This window comes from Stigmatopora nigra, chromosome 1 (genome assembly GCF_051989575.1).
Source record: "Stigmatopora nigra isolate UIUO_SnigA chromosome 1, RoL_Snig_1.1, whole genome shotgun sequence".
Taxonomy (NCBI): Eukaryota; Metazoa; Chordata; class Actinopteri; order Syngnathiformes; family Syngnathidae; genus Stigmatopora; species Stigmatopora nigra.
Window position 1 is genome coordinate 6,977,995 of NC_135508.1, and position 20,599 is coordinate 6,998,593.

The following is a 20,599-nucleotide window of genomic DNA, read 5'->3' on the forward strand; positions in this document are numbered from 1 at the left end:
CGGGAGCCATATGTGGCTCTTTTGATGGGTGTATATGGCTCTTTTCCTTTTTAAATCTTTTTTTTTCTTCATTACTCTTCTGCGTGCATTTTCTCATTGATACTCATTGATTAGCAACAGTGAAATCATGTTTTCAAAAGAATTCCGACTTTTTTTTACTTTCAAAGTAGTGAAATGAATAATAAATGCTCACTTTTTCATGTATTTTTACTTTTAAATTCTGAGTAGGGCTCTCAAGGAATAATGTTGGAAAATATGAATTGTTTATAGCTCTTTGTCAAAAAGATTCCCAACCCCTGCCTTAGTAGTATTTTGGCAGTAAGCCTGCAATGAATAAAGTGTTAAACTGTAAATCATTCCTAGATCTTAATTGCATCACGCCACTAAAGGCCGTATTTGTCCGTGCAAATTCTTTACTTTGCTTGTTTCCGCCTGCCGTTTGGGCCTAATTGTCTCACGGCTTGGACGTATTTGACATATGACTCAGCATCTTATGCTGTTGCTTGTTGGACCAATCACGAGGCTGCAACATGCGTGCTTTGACAGTGGCAAAGCGCAAATCAAACCTGGAGGTATTTGGTGGAAAACTGATAGGATCACTTGTCGGTTACATGTTTAACCTGTTTCAAATGGGAGGTTCGTTCCGATTAAATTCTTAAAATGTTGAAAATAATTAAAATATATATTTTTTCTAAACCACAATGTGGACTATTTATGTAAAAACACTGCATGATTAATGTTTTAATTTATTTCAACTAAATTCTAATTAAAAATGAAAATATACAAGCTATAAATGTTTTAATTCATAACATAAAAAAATATTTATTTTATTTTGTTAGTTATTTATTCAAATCTGAACTATTTTTAGAACCATGTTAAATAATAATATTTTCCACAAAATTACGGATATTCAATATAATAATAATATTCAATCCAAACTTTATTCCGGACACCTGTTCTAATCTACTACAATTGAAAACACCATCGAAGCACTGTAGGAACTCAGTCATTCCTAGGAAACAGCGCCACTCTGTGGTTTTGAAGGTAAAATACGCTATTTATATACATCACGAAACGATAGTATACGTTGTTAATGTCTCCGTTTGCCATACGTGTTTGATTCTACAGGGGACGCCATCACCTTGTCACTCCTTGGTTAGCATAACTTGATTTAAAAAGGCATTCGTTGACTCCCTAAAATCAATTTGTTTGGTCATCACATGGTAAGAGTTACGTGTTACACGCTTTTAAGTAATTTACTACCGAAGGTTCTTTTATCCGCTATCGGAATCCACGTAATATTAATACTTGTATATATGTTATTAGGATGCGTTTATGAATGGAAAACCGGTTTTCCACATCGATAAATATGGAACTTTTATCAACTAAAATCCATCTGGGAAAACCAAAACTATCAGTTTTTTTAAATAAAGTAGATTTGCTACAGGGTACGTGGAAAAAAAACAATAATAATAAGCAATCTTTTGAAAGAAAACAAACAAACAAATTTACTTCCTGCTTAATTCAACTGTTTAACATGTTCTAGGGATTTTTCTCCACAACTTAATATTTATGAATTGATTTTATTACCCTTTAACCCAATACATTACTAAAGGATAGCAATAAATACACAAAAATATTGATTTAATGAGTTTAGCGTTCAACCCCAAGTACACGAGTGCCCTTGACTTTCTACTGCAAACACATGAATTGATAAAGAAATTATTATCGAATTAAAACGATCATACCCTTAGTGGATGAGTGGTTTGGGTGTCAGCCTCACAGTTCTGGGATCGAGGGTTTGATCCCAAGTCGATTTTCTCCCACATCCTAAAAACATGCATGGTAGGCTGTTTGAACACTCTAAATCTATGGTGTCAAAGTGGCGGCCCGCGGGCCAAATTTGGCCCACTGCATCATTTTGTGCGGCCCGAGAAAATAAATCATGAGTGCCGACTTTCTGTTTTAGGATCAAATTCAAATGATTATAGATGTACATTACATTTCCTGATTTTTCCCTTTTTAAAATCAATCATTGCAATTTTTAATCCATTTTTTTTCTTTTGTGTTTTTAGTTTAAATATAGAAATATTTTCCGTTTTCCACTTTAAAAAATATTTAGTTTCCATTTGAAATAAAAAAAACATGATTAAAATACATTTTCCAATACGATAATAAGAAAAAAAACATCAAATAAACATTGCTTTATATCTATAAAAGTTGACTATTTAGGGCTTTTGATACAGTTCTTTTAATGCAATTTTAATTTAAAAAAAAAAAATCTAGATATTAGATCTAAAATGGTCCGCCCACATGAAATGAAATTGACATTACTGCGACCCCCGAACCAACCTAAGTTTGACACCCTTGCTCTAAATTGCCCCTAAAGTGGTTGTCTGTCTCCTTCTGTGCTGTGATTGGCTGGCCACCGATTCAGGGTGTCCCCTGCCTGGAGCCTAAAGTCAGCTGGGATAGGCTCCAGGACCCCCTGCAACATTTGTGAGAATAAACAGTACAGAAAATGAATATTCACTCCCTTAGTCGTCAATTGCAATGGAGAAAAGCAATGTTCAACTGAAGCATGATGTAAGGTAACCAACAATGCAAAACACTATTTGTTCTTTGTTTGTGTAATAAACTTCTAGTTTAAAACACAATACATCAACAATATATAAACGCTGACTCGCCTGTGTACAGAAACTGACCTGAAAACACTAGCTACAAAATGTTTTCGTTCTAAACACGCTATTTTTATCCCACCCGGGCACTCATAGAAATCAGTGATGTGGCGACCACTTTTGTGGTGTCATAAGCAAAACTAACAATGAGGTGGCTTCATGACATCATTTGTAGGGTAAACAACTTACATTGAGTAGTTATTATATAAACAAAAGCACCATTTTCTTCTCTGGCTGGTTTATTGAAGGATTGTGCTCCAAGCTAATTAGCTTGAGATCAAGTCTCAATAATGAGGCTTTGTGTATACTATCACTAAAGTGTGCTGTTATTCCATCAACAAGTTGTGCCAAATTTCTCGCCTCGACTTCCCTGTAGAGTGCAAAATCGGAGGATCGGCACGTGAGTTTGCTAAAGGTTGTCATGAATAGCCATTCGTGCATTTGTTTTGTCTGATTTTGGACTGCTTACCAGCATGTTCACTACATTCATAATCCCATTCTTATTTTTGGGCAATGTCATGTTTTTAATTGAAACGAACTAGCATGTTTTCTGTATGTGAAAGGACACCAAAGTAAGAAAGTTTGAACCAGCAGAGAGTCAAACCCTAACACCAAAATTGTAACGCAGTATCTCAAAATATCCAATTAAATGAACAAACATAATTTAATATTGAACATGTAAAATTTCCTTGATGAGGAAAAGGGAGGAATTAATTTTTTGTTTATTGTCGGGATGATTTTCAAGATTTTTCTGGTATCTTTTTCTTCACTTTTGTCTTTCCTGTTGCATTAGTTCAATTAAAAATCAATCAATCAAACTACAGTTAAGGAATATAAAAGCACATCCTATTTTTTTTAAAAAAGCGATTATAGTTAAAATGCTTTTAATTTCAACAACTTCATACTTTGATAAAATAACTTTAAAAATCTTAATATCTTTTGGGAAGGGTGGAGTGATTTTGTTAATAATGTACCGTCCCTGCTTTGTCATAACAGCCCTAATAAAACCCATTTTTCTCCTATTTGAGATAGGTTTCATGTCTGTTGTCTTCAATCAAAACGTTCCATCTAATGATGTTTTTTTTTGTTGCTCCCTCTAGGCACTGTTGTCCCAGGCAGCTGGTTGCTATGATGGGATTCCCACTGATGCAATATCAGCCAACCTTGGCTCAACTCTCTGGGTATGTCACCATGTTCTCATTTTGTTGTTGCTTCTGAGGAAGCTCGTGTCTGTGTGCTTATCGCTCTGCAAAATGCTTTGATTTTGACGTAGCCAGCTAGCCCTGCAAGGTGTTTTTTTTCAGGGGTTTTTTGACTCCCCAAATGTGAGCCCCACCTCATTTAACTGTTCCAACCGGCTGCTGCCGTTGCCCTCGGGTCCTATGTGTCCTATCCTCATTGTAGTCAACCTGCTGTTAATTCTCAGGATTTGTAAAGCAGTCGTTTGTTTTCCCGTAGGAAAATACGAGGGCCCCCAATCAAACAGATGGGTAAATTTGAGCAGGGTGCTACTTAATTAAAGCTTGATGACACCTAAGTGACACGGTAAGTTTAGGGGGCATTATTACAAGACCTCTTGAGTCTACTAGAATAAGTGGATACTGAGTACACAGTTATCGGGCATTATAAAGCCCAATGTAGAATTTTTCTATACGCAATGGACTCTTCCTGTGGCCAACACACACCCTCATACTAATCATATCGTACTCACAAAATGTTACGTCTTCTACTATAAACTATGTGGTGCTCGGTCTTTTGGTCGCCGGTCTTTTGGTCGCCCGTCTTTTGGTCGCCCGTCTTTTGGTCGCCGGTCTTTTGTTCGCCCGTCTTTTGGTCGCCGGTCTTTTGGTCCCTTTTGGTCGCCGGGCTCTTGGTCCCTTTTGGTCGCTGGTCAAATGGTGACAGAGAGTTTACTGTTGAAGCCAGCTCTCAAAATTATATTCATGAGAGAGAGTTTAATATCTAAGAGAGTTAGTTTAATATCTAAGAGAGAGAGTTTAATATCTAAGAGAGTTGGTTTAATATCTAAGTGAGAGAGTTTAATATCTAAGTACTGTTTAATATCTAAGTACATTCGACCAGCGACCAAAAGAACGGCAACCAAAAGGACCAAAAGACCAGCGACCAAACGTCCGGTCCCTAACTATGTAGAAAGATGTCATTCAAAGAAAACTCCAAGTGAAAATGAGCCTATTAGTAAGAGACACCCTTATTACATTTTCTTCACGTGTTGATATTTAGTCAAGGGTTACATATGAAATAATGATCCCATGCTTTGTAAACAAACATTTATTTTCAACAAAATCTGAGTGGGAGGGGGAATTGAAAGGCAGTTTTACTCATTGGTTTTTCATGGTGGGGGTAACACATGATGTTGGTGTAAAAACAATCGTATCAATGTCGTATGTTATCCGCTTTTGATGCCAGTTATTGACTATTCGCATTAAAAAATATCAAGTTGTTGTCACACTGGCCAACACACACCCTCTCACCAGGTCTGACGACCTTGCGGGTCACTGTCCGAATAAAGAAGGATACACAGAAAAGCCAAATTGACAGATCCTTGCAGATTACAGTGTTACTAGATACAACACAAGAGCGAAGAAAACATGTTAATTCCAACAGAAAACACGAGCCTGTGCAAGTCACAGCAACTTGGTGCAAAGTAGCCAGCTACTGTTATTTGCATAGTGAAATGCAAGTGCAGTCTCTGGTCAGTCCTCCTCATCAGACTCTTCTCATTTCCCATTTTGTCCACGTAGATGAACTCGTTTTTCATGCTCCTCAAAACAACACGTGCAACGGATGTTACGAGAGTCTGTTTTCTTATCCCCGCCCCGAATAAAGGCGCTTAAATTTCCCTTTCATGCAAATGGTGTCTGACAATGCACTACACAGATGAGTCTGTTCAGATATCACGAGCAAAGGTGATGTTTTCAACCGTCCCATTTCAAGAATAGAGCTTTTATAGACTAATAAATGCCATGCAATGCCATGCTAACAACATATCGACAATATAATATGGGAATGTGAGAATGTGCGTATATTTTACAGTTTAAAAACAAGACAGAAAATTTAAAGAAAAATGCAAAAAACGATTCGTCACTGTCAGATAGCTGGGATGGTGCGGGGGGTGGTTGGTGTTATTGGTCGCCGGACGTTTGGTCGCCGGACGTTTGGTCGCCGGACGTTTGGTCGCCGGACGTTTGGTCGCCGGACGTTTGGTCGCCGGACGTTTGGTCGCCGGACGTTTGGTCGCTGGACGTTTGGTCGCCGGACGTTTGGTCGCCGGACGTTTGGTCGCTGGACGTTTGGTCGCCGGACGTTTGGTCGCCGGACGTTTGGTCGCCGGGCGTTTGGTCGCCGGGCGTTTGGTAGAACAGGTTCATACTGTGACAGAGAGTTTAGTTTAGAGTTTTGTTGAAACCAACTCTTTAAAATTTTTATTCATGAGAGAGAGTGTAATATCTAAATACTGTTGAAACCAGCTGTGTAACAATGACTGTGGCGACGACGGCTCACAAGGCAGCAGAGGACACACGGTGGACAAATGACATAGAATATTTCACATTTATAGTTCTCGTGCTTTTCGCTCAGTCCATCTGTTAATTTTTTCCCAGAAGTTTGTTGGGTTTGAAAGTATCTAACTCTAGTTGGATAAAGGCAACCATCTTGGAATTAGGTCGCTTCAACATGTGCTGTGAACATAGCCTGAATCAAGCTTTTATGAAAATGCATTCAGACAGATGCACAGATTTTTCAGGTGCACCTCAACATATCTATTTCTCATATTTCTCATATCTCATATTTAACACAGGAATAGCTTGGTCACATAGGGCTTCCTTTACCTGTAAACTCTGCTAGTACTTCCTAAAAACCCGCATGAACCTGTTGGTTATTCGGACGCATGAGGAAGCTTGCTTATTGGCCTGAAAGAGTTATTGTATCTAGTACCTCTAGCCTTATCTCCATTACAATAAATCTCCAGTCATTATCATTGTGGCAAGTCGTCTGTCATGTCCAAGCAAGGCAGGATCTTTTAAATATAGGTGTATTTACATTGGTGTGGTCCCTGTCTGCATCCCCCCAGATCCTACGCAGGGCTTCTGCATTAGACAGCTGTCTTCTTTGAAGACAAAAAGTCTGAAAAGTGGTGACCTCCTCCTTTTGTGTTCACCCGATATGGCTTTTCGTGGCTTCGCCATCGTGCCATTGAAGACTGTAGCCTGAGGCTGATGCTAGTTTCTGATCATGCTTCCACTTGAATGTTTGTCTGTGTAAGATCATAACCCAGTGGTCCCCAAACTATTCCAGAAAGGGCCATACTGGTTTTTGTTCCAACCTGTCAGAAGAAACCTTTCCACCAATCTGGTATCCTAGAAGTACAATCAGTGGATTGCAGTCAGGTGCTTCTTTTTTCAGCAAAAAAATCATTGCTTAAACTGTTTGTGTTAGATCAGTTGGAACTAAAACCTTCAACCACAGTGGCCCTCAAGGACTGGTTTGGACAACTCCACCATAACCCATTGGATTGTTAATTAATCAAGTCTTGGTTAAAAAAAAAGAATTAATTCTCTGCAATCTTGCATTAGATTTGAAAAGATTGTGTGAGTGACATGTGAAGATATCTGGTTTAGATTTAGATTACCCAACATTTCAACAACAGGAATCACATTGTTAACTTTGAAATGTTAGTTCATGTCATCTGGAAAGAAGAGAAAAAAAAACTAACTGGATTTTTGGCTCAGGCTACTCAAGTTGCACATCCTTTTTTTATCAAACCTCCCTTGCACCTAATGCCCTCTTGTCCAAGCCCATACTTAAGATGAAAGCTATAAATAGTCAAATAGGAAGAAGAATGGGGAGTACCGGTGTTGCGATAACCCAGGCGGAGTGTCCGTGCACCTCCCATTCACCCGGGGTAATTGGAAAGATCCAAGGCTCACTTGTTTTGGGCCTTGCATGTGTGTGTTGCTGTTGAGTGTGTGTTTAACCTGTGTCTAAGGAGGCTGAGGCCCGGAGCTGTACCAGGCAAAGGTTTCCACCAAATTCTTCTTGCATAACTCAGGCGCTGATAACGTCGGCACATTCCTCTCAATACACATCACAGCCGCCAACATCTTTGCTGTGTTGTTCTCTTTTTTTTACCCTGTCTTGCCTCTTAAATAATATTACAGTGTATCACATAGCTCATTGCATGCACTGCAAAAACTAAGTTGCTAAATCAAGTAGAAAGAGGAGAAAGGAATACTATTTGAAGGATGTTTTACTAGAAGAGATTTGGTTGACTTTCAAATGGAGAAGGGCAATACAAGGTAGGTCATCTGAGGTTATTGCTGAGTGATAGTCATTATGGAAATGGAGGCATTGATATTAGGCTTTTTATATTCTCGTAAATTGAATAGCACAGTACTGTGATGACTTGGCATTGTATTTTTGTTTTTGTTTTATTCTGTTTCGTAGCATCAGTATTTATTGTGTGTACATGTGTATGTCTTGGGCACATGAGAGATGTTTGTGTACTTGAAGTTGAATTTAATACCTCATAGAGAGTAGATAGATGGCTGGATTAACCTGGTTGGTGCATGCTAGTCCCCTGTTGGCAATGTTGATGACTGGGTTCGAGTTCAGCTTGTGGGTTGCGTAAGAAAGGGCATCTGGTGTAAAAACTTGTGGAGCAAGTCTATCATGTGACTCACCTGTTTCACAAGGGAAAAAGTGGAAACGGATGAATTGATGCATATAAAGGTAGAATGGCCAACTCTAGCTCAATCTGCATCTCAGTGGTAATGTGGTCGGTCGTTTGGTCGCCGGTCAAATGGTGACAGAGAGTTTACTGTTGAAGCCAGCTCTCAAAATTTTACTCCTGGGGAAGACTTTAATATCTAAGAGAGAGAGAGAGAGGAATATCTAAGAGAGAGAGAGGAATATCTAAGAGAGAGAGAGAGAGGAATATCTAAGAGAGAAAGTTTAATATCTAAGAGAGAGTCTAATATCTAAGAAAGAGAGTTTAATATCTAAAAGAGAGAGTTTAATATCTAAAAGAGAGAGGTTAATATCTAAGAGAGAGAGTTGAATATCTAAGAGAGTTTAATACCTGAGAGAGAGTCTAATATCTAAGAGAGAGAGTTTAATATCTAAGAGTTTAATATCTAAGAGAGAGAGAGAGTTTAATATCAAAGAGAGAGAGAGAGAGTTTAATAGCTGTGAGAAAGAGTCTAATTTCTAAGAGAGAGAGAGAGAGAGTTTAATGTCTGAAAGAGAGAATTTAATATCTGAGAGAGAGAGTTTAATATCTGAGAGAGAGAATTTAATATCTAAGAGAGAGAGTTTAATATCTAAGTACTGTTTAATATCTAAGTATATTTGACCGGCAACCAAAAGGTACCAAAAGAGCAGAGACCAAAAGACTGGCGACCAAATAACCAGCGACCAAACGTCCGAGTACCTAATCTGGTTGGTTACAAGTGGCTTTTGTTTATGTCCTGTGATTGACTGCAGAGCAGCTGAGTGTATACTGTGCCTCCCGCTCAAAGTCCACCAGGATATTATCCCTCACGCAGCTAAGAAATTAAAGTATAGTAGTTGCATGGAAGCATCGATTGGCCTGTTCCCAAAGGCACATGTGAATGAGTTTGCTGGACCTGAGCGTTGGTGTTAACAGTTTTTGGTTTTACGCATGGGTGACTTCCAGGATGTTGATTCAGAACCTATTTAACTACAACCGTCTTCCTCACTGATCAAAGATTATGCTTGGTAAACACGCAGCTATTTGTAATGGCCTGGCCATAAACCTCTGGCCAAGCTGGTTTGTACGAACACTCACTGCTGTGATGTAAAGTGTTACCTTTGGGTTCAGCCAGTATCCATGGCTGCCGCGCTCTCATCGGCGTGTACGAGATAGTGCCGCATCTAGATGCATCATTTCCGTTGGCTGGATTGCCGGAGACAGCCGTCTGGAGACTGCCGTGTTGACAGAGCTCGGACAAACCCGGAAGGGCGTGCTGGGTTGTAAAATTCTAGCCGAGCTCGGACAAGCTTTGACAGCTGCCCGTGTTAATGTGTAGCTTTCTCACAGGGAAATCTTTGTGAAACGCTAAGACTCAAACCTTGTTTCGGCTATGGACATTGATTTCTACTTGATTCATACACGAAACAAACATTTAATCTGCTGATCATTCACTAAAGATGGCTATTAATTCAGGATTCTCTGTGTCATCGTTACACGGACTTTACGATGCCCGCTTATAAAAAAAAGTATGTCATTGTGTCGGTGCTCGGACGTTTGGTCGCTGGTATTTTGGTCGCCAGTCTTTGGGTCGCCGGTCATATGGTGACTGAGTTTACTGTTGAAGCCAGCTCTCAAAATTATATTCATGAGAGAGAGTTTAATATCTAAGCGAGAGTTTAATATCTAAGTACTGTTTATATCTAAGTACTGTTTAATATCTAAGTACTGTTTAATATCTAAGAACATTTGACCGGCGACCAAAAGACTGGAGACCAAAAGACCGGCGACCAAACGTCTGGTCACGATTGTATCTTGTGACAACACCTAGCATAAACAGCCTTAATGTTATTTCATGTTAATCAAGAAAATATTGTCATAAAAATGCTATTTATACCTGTTCACATCAACTATTGTTTTGTAAAATTGATCTTTAATTCTTGTAGTGGGTTTCACCAATGCGTTTCAAAAAGAACGCAACATGAGTTGACGATTGCCCAAGCGGTACAACTGCTTCTACCATTGTCACATAGAGTTATACAATGCCATTCAGTTAGGATTTGACATTGTTTTTTAGCAATATAAAAGCACTTAACGGTAGCTAGGATTCACAGGCGTTATCACTACCATGTGAGTGGGTGTGTCGAATATACTGCTGCACACCTCACAGCATAAACATGAAGAGTTTCTCACTGCTCACCACATTTCCATCTGTAAATATTTGATCAAATACTTTTTCAGTGGAAAACAGTTGGACATAACATTTTTCTAAGAGTTTCAATGCTAAATACATCGAGAACATCATTCTTAATAGTTGCTCCTTAAAAATAACTTATGTAAACATACATAAAGCCTTGTATGTTCAGTATAATTAAAATTATGTAGATCAAGGATTTAAAAACCCATTTGCTCATAGCCTCAGGTCTTCATGACGCCACCGCAGGAAGTAATGAACAGGTGATACTTGGTAACTGGTCTCAATGGGACATCTACTGTCTGTGTGCTCACCTGAACTCCCCCCATTCACACCCCTAGAGGACCTTTATCTCAAAAACACATCTTGTATCATTAGCAAGACCTGCTGTTACCCTGTAGACAGATCCCGAGAAGCATTGGATGAACAATACATGTTCAGACGTTGTTTTTACAACTTTACATTGCGGCAACACTACACCAATTTGACCCAAAGGGGCTCCTTTAATTCAATGCCTGTCAGTGACAAATATTAATGAATTAAAGCTGATCTTGACACTGATGGCGCAAGACCAATGATGGCGTTAGTCTCCAGTGTAAAGAACATTTGTTTACTCGCCCCTTTAGTCAAAATGGAGGGGATATTTAGCCCTCTCAATGGCACCCAATGAGTTAAGAGCATCTCAATTTATACCCAAGTAAATGCATGTGTATTTACTCGCTTTGAGGAAGTCATTGTTGCTACTACATCATGCTAGTGCTTCAGTAAACAGATTAAGCTGCAAGCTAATTACAGTCTTTTGCGCAGCGCCAGGTGGGCAGGTGTGTTTGTAGATGGTACACGGGGTCAGGGTACTTGACAATGCCTTCAACTGAACACACACAAACCATTCAAAAGCCTACAATACTACAAGTGCCCGAGAGGCAGGGAGACTTGTCACGGCATTTATATTTGGTTGGGTACAACGAACAATGACCTTTGGATGTCATTTACACACATTGCCTTAACAAACTGCCGTATTTTGCTTGTGAATGAGTGAAACTTGAGCCAGGCTAGCAGCTTTTTTGGGAGTCACTCGCTTGGAACGGTTTGTTTGAATATGTCTGCTACGAGAGGTACAAAAATTGCATCTGCAGAGTCTAAAATTTTGAAGGATTTACTGAAAAATCATGCAATCCTTGTGTTTGTTTTTATGAATAATGGAAGGCATTACATTTACTTAATCTGATTATATTCAATCATTGATTTTTTTTTCATACCGCTCATCCTCAGAAAGGGTCGCGGGGGATGCTGGAGCCTATCCCAGCCATCTATGGGCAGTATGGGGGACACAACCTGCAATTATTATTATTATTGTTTATGTATGTATCTGTTTCTTTGTGGTTGCTTCCATAGACTCAGCGAGTGGTGACCTCACTTTAACTACTTAATTATTTATTGATTATTTATTTGCCTTTTTTTGTTATTTGTGCACTAGTGGTGAAAGCTTTAAATCTCATTATACCTATTTAATGAAAATAAAAGCATTCAATTCAAATGGTTGTCAGCAAATCGCAGGGAAATTGTGATTCGATTAAATTGTAGTGAAAATACTCTATGTTGAATTTTCTGACCTAATAGCGGAACACTGAATTATTAATCTGAAACATTCAGTACATTATTTCAAATCCTTTGCTTTATAATTATTGTTTTATGAACTAAGATCTTTACAATTCATATCAGGAGAAGCTGTCTTAGTTGAAATGCACTTGATCTCTATTGCTGTCAATGACAGACAATGGTTTAGTCGTTTGTTTTTCTCAAAAGATTTCGATCTGAAAGTGTTAAATGAGATATTTACTGGTGTTAGACTGATCCCAGCATGCACGTTGAAATGAAACCAACCAGTGAGTCCAACAGGTGTGTTGTGCAATAGGTTGCGTTGATAATTGGTATGCTTCACTTCACCTTTTCTATGGCAACTGTCCCTCTAGAGATCATAGCATCATTTACACACACAGATCGAAAGGACTGAACACTCAAAGGGCCAATTAAACGCTGATGGTGGCAGGAGGCAAGTCAGGGCAGGGCCAAAGCTGCTAGACCGATTGTGCGCACTCTTCTCCCTTGGTGATTCTCTATCACTGGGAACAGACATAATGCTTGCTTCTCAATAAAAAAAAATGGATTTGTTATTCATAAAATGGCAGAAATTATCCCTTTTACAAGTGAAGTGTTACAGTGAACCCGATATGAACTATAGCCTCCAGTCAGATCTGACCCATTCCTGTCAGTTCTGGTTGGTTCTGGTCTGTTATGGTTGGTTATGGTTGGTTATGGTTGGTTATGGTTGGTTATGCTTGGTTATGCTTGGTTATGCTTGGTTATGCTTGGTTATGCTTGGTTATGCTTGGTTATGCTTGGTTATGCTTGGTTATGGTTGGTTATGGTTGGTCATGGTTGGTTATGGTTGGTTATGGTTAGTTCTGGTTGGTTCCGGTGTGTTCTGGTGTGTTCTGGTGTTCTGGTGTGTTCTGGTTGGTTCTGGTTGGTTGTGGTTGGTTCTGGTTGGTTCTGGTTGGTTGTAGTTGGTTTTAGTCGGCTCTGGTTGGTTTTAGTCGGTTCTGGTTGGTTGTAGTTGGTTCTCGTTAGTTCTGACCAGTTTTCACCGGTTCTAACTGGTTCTGAATGGTTTCAGCCGGCCAAGACGTTTTCTCTCTCCCACTCCGTGTTGTACTGAATAATTTCTCATTTTAGTATTGGACATTATAACCACTAGATAGTTATTTGTCACTCTGTTAGTAGGTGGTATTACTGTACTTTTAAAAAAAAATACTGTTTTCTACAAGAAAATTGAAGATCAATAGCAAATTCCCTCCAATGTTTTCCTGTGACTTGCAGCCTCTCCTTGTTACCATTACAGCCTCTTAATGATTACCATGGCAGTATAAGCGCAATGTCATCTTCCCTCTGAGAACATGCCACTTGAATGCTGTTAATCGCTTCTGAGGTGCTATCTCCATCTCAAGAAAAAATTGTACAAAAGAACAATTCCAAATTATCCACAAAATGGATCTATTACTTTATTCAAGCATCAATTTTGCCTTTCCTAACATTTCGTGAATAGAATACTATATATTTTCATTTCAATTTTGACCATTTACTCAATGGAACACTTCAAATTTCCCCCCAAAAAGGTGCTCAGTCAAATCTTTCAAAACACTACTGGTATTATGACAAAAAAAACAATAGATGGACAATTTAAAAACACAGCTTCCTCTACACCAGGATGCTTCTAACGTTAATGGATGATGATGTGGATCTCCTGGAATTTTTCCATTGACGCATACACTCGTAAGTTAGTTGGTTGGTGTGGGGCCACTCCCCATTTACACAACTTGTGACTTTCCAAACTTCCTGGACTGTCCTCACTTGTACTTTACAGTTGTGTACATATATTCCCGTAAATAGACACTCCTACTGTACTCCAATTGCACCAACCTCACTACTCTGTTCCCATCTTGTCCCCTTCTCACTGTCTTATTGTCCCTAATAAATCTCCCCCTAGTGCAGTACTGGACATTTTCTGGACAAATTTAATGTAAAAACTTTCTAACATCTCATCTTATATCAATATCCATCCCTAAGCAATGTTTGCCTGATAGTTAGGTTATAAGTGGATTGTCAGGGGACTGTAGGCCGATCAGTTTAATGAAGGCCCTTTCAAACATCACACCTGGGCCAAGTCCTCCAATTTCCGCTAAGACAATGGGAATCTCTATAATTATCCCGCTCGGCCTCTGAGCAGAAGGGAGACAGGTGGATAAACCACCAGAAAAGCCTCTATTGACAGATGCTGCATGTTAAGCAATCAGTTGTAGTGGTGTCTCTTGTTGTACCTTGTCTGCAATGTCGTACAGGGTTTTATTTCTCTTGGCGATCTTTTAAGGAAACGGCTTCTCGTTCTTCTTGTTGCTGATCCTATTCCACCGTTTTTTTCCTTTTACCTCGCTTGCCCCATCGTTCTGTATTGTTATTTTTAATGTTTCTAAGTGCAGTTACCATACCTGTCAACCTCTGCCGATAACTGCCCTTATAAATGATTATCATTCCCCATACAAACCCCCAAAAAAACTTACAAACACTGTACGACGCATGTTTACTCGCGGTAACTCGTTTCTTACTAGGTGGCTCCTCCATGCTTGCTTCCACGATATTTACTCCAAGTATATCTACGCATGCGCATGTCATCCTTTATCGATATTGCCGTACGCACCGCGAAAAAAAATACATACGATTGAGGATAATTTTTGCTGGTATACCGTGACGGTAGTAACGATCGATGACAGTAGCGTTGTTGGCTACCAGTCTACGAGACTATCTGGATTTTAGCCAAAACGGTCTTGTTGATCGGTTTTCATAAATATTGGCGATTTAAAAAAAAATTGAAATTCCCCGTACAAAAGTCGGTGTATGGCGTAAATGATTTGAAACGGTAAAATAATGTATAAAATACGTACATAACTTACAAGTTGACAGACAGCTTTTGCTTAGAATTACCTGTTGTGTCTATCAGATCGTCGTATAAATAGCTGTTATTGTTTAAAACAGGCTTAAGCGAAGACTAAATTCACTTCATTTTCAGAGTACGCACACCTAATTCAAATTCAATGGAAGAGGAGCCTTTCTGGAAATGGGGAGCTGTGTAGGTTTTTAGTAAATACAAGAAGTAGTAGTAGTATTGGTCTTGTGTTTGTGTTACATTTGCCAATGATGCTTTTGACTTGCTGACTGAATCCTGCCTTGCGTGACCGTCCGGCCAGAGATAGGCATCAGTAGCCAAATAAGTTGAGGTCAGTCTCCCATGCTTCACCCCTTTCTTCATTTGCATTGCAAATGAAAACCCAAACAAAGCAAACCGTTTTAGCGATTTACTAAACGACTCTTTGTGGCCAAAGTTTCTTCACTAGATTGACCTGGCAGTGTGAAAACAGAGAGAATTAGTTACCTATAATTCTTTAAAAAAAACTTGTGGTGTAGGTTATTTCTTCCAAGTGACTTTCCTGCCCTTGATTTCACATTCATTACAAAAGACCTTTTGTCAACTTGAAACCAGGACAAAAGGTTCTACCTCGTCACGTATGTGTATGGGAAACTAGCCCATGGAATCATATATGCTGTCAAAGATCGGATGATTTATTGGGGAGAGGTTTTATTGCCGTTTGCTTTAGCGTTTGTTTAACTGCATTCAGGCAGGCGCCTTCTTCTTCTTCTTCCACATTTGCCGGCCGAGTTCTGCTGCAAACTGAGCCACACCCTGCTTGAAACAGGATATGGTTCTGGTATTGTGCTCTTTGTTAAGCGACTAATCCTGACAATTACACCTCGAGACCGAAAGTGGCTGCCTTGCCCCACAATCCAACCCAAACCCAGCCCTGGTCAGGTTTTGGATTAGGACTCTGTTTGCCCCTGAGGGCTAAATGTCCTCCCCTAAAACCTTCTGTTGATTGGTGCTCCCCCAATTCTGAAAAGATGATCAAACTAGCCTCAAATCTCTGGTGGGTTTTTCTCAAGTTTTACTCACCTGCACTTTGTTCACCTGTTGTTCCCGCTGGGGTTATTGTTGGGACATAAAGGGTGTGTGGACACAAAGGGACGCTGTTCATGAGATCAAAGGGCAGGTATTTCGGGTTGTGGCTAACATGTGCCGCTAAAATGAAGGCTGGTAAGCGCTTTGACTTGACGATAGTACAATAACGTTCCATGGAAAACAACGCCATGTCGTTCTGGTTATGTGTAATTGGAACAGAAGACGTGGTTTCCTTAAAACCTGAATTGACAACTTCTACGAAATACACCTGGGGGTACATGGGGGTTGTAGGGTAGGTAAACGAACCGGTGAGGTGAGAGTCAGAAGGCGGCGAAGGCGGGGAGGGTATGTTCTTAGTCGCCATTGGCTGACGTTGTAGAGGACACACCTGTATGCGCCAGAGGCCAAAGAGATTGGCTGTAACCTGAAAATTACACCTGCGGGGGGGAAAGAGGAGGAGGGAGAGTCAGGCTACATGTAAACCAAGCCCTTTACAAATTCTCCCTCTGTCTTCTCAAGGAGCTTAACAGTCCAACACCGCCCAAGAGAACAACGGGAAAGAAAGAACTTTAGACTTCGGCTTGCGGGAAGAATACCGATGCGCTTTTCTTCCGGGGTTTGGCTTTTCTTGACATCATACGGCTTCTTCATCTACCTGGAAGGAGAGATGTCTTATTCGCTCGTTCTATGCGAGACACCATAGACGCTACTGTCCTTCAACCAGAACAGGAAAGAAGGGGACTAGCCAACGCGGCGTTAAGACAACACACAATGATGCCTCTTGTATTGGGTTTCTGGCTCCATGACCGCACCTGGGAAAGGTTGGGTAAATTCGCCAATGCGATTACTTCTTTGTCTCGTTGTTCATTTTTAAGATAATCCGTCGCCTAGCATCGCTTTTGTCCAAACTTCTGTTTTCCGGCTAATGTTACGAAACGCGTCTGCAATTATGCGATGAATGTTTAGAGGGCTTTTCGACGGGGATGCGAAAATAACACGGATCAAATTCTAGTGGAAGGAATGACTCTTAAACAATAGAAGCCAACGTTCATTCCTAAACTGGATAGACCAGTCTGGGCAGGTAAAGGCTAACTGCCAGACTTGTCAAAGGACATGAAGAAGTTGCTGATTTTAGGTCGTTAAAAACTATGCGCAAGAAGACAAACTGCGGGAAGATGGTTCTAGACTTGTTTTAACTTTTAACTGAAATATCTTGTAGTATATGTAGAGATTTTATAACTCGTTATACAACTTTTCTCTACAACCTGTTGAACTGAGGTTCCCGTTTTTTTTCCGTTTTAATGATGGCTGTTGCAAAAGAGGAAGTGGATGTACGCTGGATGTAAAATGTCTGCTCATCCATTCGTTTGCGCACTTATGGCGTTATTCGAGTTTAATTGGGGAATTTACATTATGGAAAGATTATGTTTTGGAGTACTTTTTGGTGTGCTTATCATCACTAGATTTATTCGGATGAATTGCACGCCATGAGAAAATGGAGGGAAAATGTTGACCAGGTTTGCTGCGCAGTAGAGGCTGCAGACTGAGGTGGACGATTGTGATTGGTTGATAGTTCATTTCTTTCATACACCTGAGACGCTGCAGGTCGCCTTGGGTTTTGGAATGGGGCCATTTAATATCATGAAGAGGGGCCTAGTTATTTAGAAATTTTATTTAACCTTTTGGAAAGTTTTTCAAAAGTTGACGGAGCTTTAAGCAAATAATAGAGCTAGTACACATTTTTCATCATTTAAGTCTATTTTAATATTTATTATGTAATAATTATTAGTAATTATTGTACACATTTTAATTTAATCTCATTTTATTTTAAAATTACATTTATTTTATAATAATTATTAGTAATTATTTTTAGACACATTTTAATTTAATCTCATTTTATTTTAAAATTACATTTATTTTATAATAATTATTAGTAATTATTTTTAGACACATTTTGACTTAATCTCATTTTATTTTAAAATTACATTTTTTATGATGATTATTAGTAATTATTTTTCAGACACATTTCAACTTAATCTCATTTTATTTTAAAATTACATTTATTTCATAATAATTATTAGTAATTTTTTTAGACACATTTTAACTTAATCTCATTTTATTTTAAAATTACATTTATAATAATTATTAGTAATTATCTTTTAGACACATTTTAACTTAATTTCATTTTATTCTAAAATTACATTTATTTTATAATAATTATTAGTAATTATCTTTTAGATACATTTTAAACTTAATCTCATTTTATTTGAAAATTACTTACAAATATATTTATGTTAATATACCCTAAAACCACTCCATTTAAATGGATGAAAACAAAAATGAACCAGTTAAGTAACATTAAAGTAGATCTAAAGTAGATTTTTCAAAAGTACTTAACACATTGGATATCATTGACAGGGAATTGACATGCAGTTCATTTAAAACTGGGAGAACTGGCCATGAATGCTCATCTTTCAGTGCCATTGACGGTACTAGACGTCCAATGACAGTCAATGACAGTTAATAAGTACGCTGTTTTGATGAAAAAAAAGTCATCATAAATGGATTAAATACAATTCTCCAAATATAACATTTAAAAAATCCCAAACCAACTGCCGCCAATGTACTACCAAGACATTTTAAGCCATTCCTCATCCATGTGACCAAGATAAGGTCCACACTTAAGTAAAGTTTTAGGTTTCCTTTCCATTGTTTTCCCTACAAAGACGGCAACTATTGATTAAGGGCCTGGCCGGCCAGTTTACCTATCGGGTTGTTCACTTCACAGTGGAGTCACATTCCAGCGCAGAGGGCAGAGTTACCTGATCACGCCTTACTTCCAGCCAGCAAAAAAAAAAAAAAAAAAAAGCGTGGGCAGCCACCGGCACTTTTCAACTCCCACCGCGTCTGCGCCATCTTGTACAATAGAACCAACTTTTGCCAATAAGCGCAACTTTATTGAACGCTAAGGTGGGCGGGCATAACATTCGTATCTTCCTGAGCGCAGGTACTGTTAAGCTTTGTCTAAACTTTTTTCACAGCCTCTCTTTTTCTCCCTTCCCTCTTGTCGTCCTCAGAGGGCCCGCGGCAACTGGTTTATAATGCTGATCATTAACTAAATAGAGTCTGGGTGAGCAGGTCTACTCGGCTTTTCTCATTTCATTGACCGAGAGGAAGACGGGAACACAAATTCAAGGTCTTTTTTCTCTTTCTTTTTCGGTACCACGCCTTCCTAACACTTTTTTTAGTTTTTTTTTTTGTTTCTTTGCTTGGGGTACCTTTTCAAAAAGGTAAGATTACAGGTGCGTTCTTTATTATGCTTCGTTTTTGACCTTTTCCCCCCTTTTTTCCTCCCTCCTCCCCTTTCAAACTTGGGCATGACGGAAAATCTTCCATTATGTCATTAACGCACTTTTTTTTAGTCAAAATGAATTTTTTGACAAAATATTTTTGTATGTAGAGTTTAGTCGACTATAGTGGCGATGCAGTAATTTGGTACGAAATGGATTTTTTGACGAAATATTTTTGGATGTAGAGTTTAGTCGACTATAGTGGCGATGTAGTAATTTGGTACTTTTTTTTTTGGGTCGTATGTGGGCGAGATTTTGGTGAAGTAGCCACGCGATTCAATAAAAACGGCGGCGGCGTCTTAGTGACCTTCTGCCGGTTCAGGTCGAGCTGAGCAGCATTCCATTGACCTTTCATCACTCTACTAACACAAAGCATCAGAAGTCCGCCAATAGGGGGGCTAAACAATCCCTCTTATTTTATATACCCTTTTTATTTCTTTTTTTTAGTCAAAATAAGAGAATTTGAATTTACCGGATAGGTTGACTGAAAAACCAAATTCATTGTATTTTTCCTCAATTCTGTCTGGAATGACTAACCGCCGTGTGTGAAAATGCAGCCCTTCCTTCCTTTCTTGGTTTGCCGCGCCATTACTTTAGACTAGTCAGAACAGGTTTGGGCAATCATTAACAACTTATGTGGCCCAGTGTTCTATGACAGACAGTCAGTGTGGGCCTGAGAGTGCAACGCAAGTTTTCTTAACAACATCGTCAAGTGGATGTTACGCTCCACTGTTTGCATTTTGCTATAACTAAGTAGGCAACTTGAGCCGGAATGGATAGTGTTAAAATTTTTGGACTGTATTTGAAAATGACTCCTCCATTGGCATGCTTATTTATGGGGTAGAATAGTAGTGACAATAATTGAATGAACGGGAATAGGGGAAGGGGAATAATATATCTGCCAACTAGGGTTGTCGCATTTATTCGACTCATTTTTATTGTTTATGAATTTTTCAGAGATTTTGTTGAGCCAAAACAAAACGGAAAAATATTGTAAATCTTGTCTTTTTAGCTTTTTAAGTTTATTTATTTATTTTTGATTTCTAAAAAGGATATTTTATGTTTTATTTGAGTGTAAAA

General features: G+C 38.9%; 1 protein-coding gene across 17 annotated transcripts in view; it reads left to right on the forward strand.

Annotated features, from left to right (window-relative positions):
* The first annotated feature begins 1,097 nt into the window (after nucleotides 1-1,097).
* Nucleotides 1,098-20,599, forward strand: part of ttll10 (tubulin tyrosine ligase-like family, member 10) — a 33,595-nt gene continuing 14,093 nt past the window's right edge. For 2 of the 17 annotated variants that reach the window (XM_077731639.1, XM_077731567.1), the window contains exons 1-2: nucleotides 2,894-3,093; nucleotides 3,779-3,859. Coding sequence is in view for 2 of the 17 variants with exons in the window: in XM_077731520.1 (XP_077587646.1) it covers nucleotides 16,857-16,995 (139 nt within the window). In the remaining 15 variants the exon portion in view is untranslated. Of the gene's footprint in view, nucleotides 1,224-2,893; nucleotides 3,094-3,778; nucleotides 3,860-4,136; nucleotides 4,224-7,812; nucleotides 7,994-16,692; nucleotides 16,996-18,752; nucleotides 19,460-20,599 lie in introns of those variants that run through there. The other 15 variants (XM_077731648.1, XM_077731633.1, XM_077731593.1 and 12 more) reach the window with 15 other exon arrangements.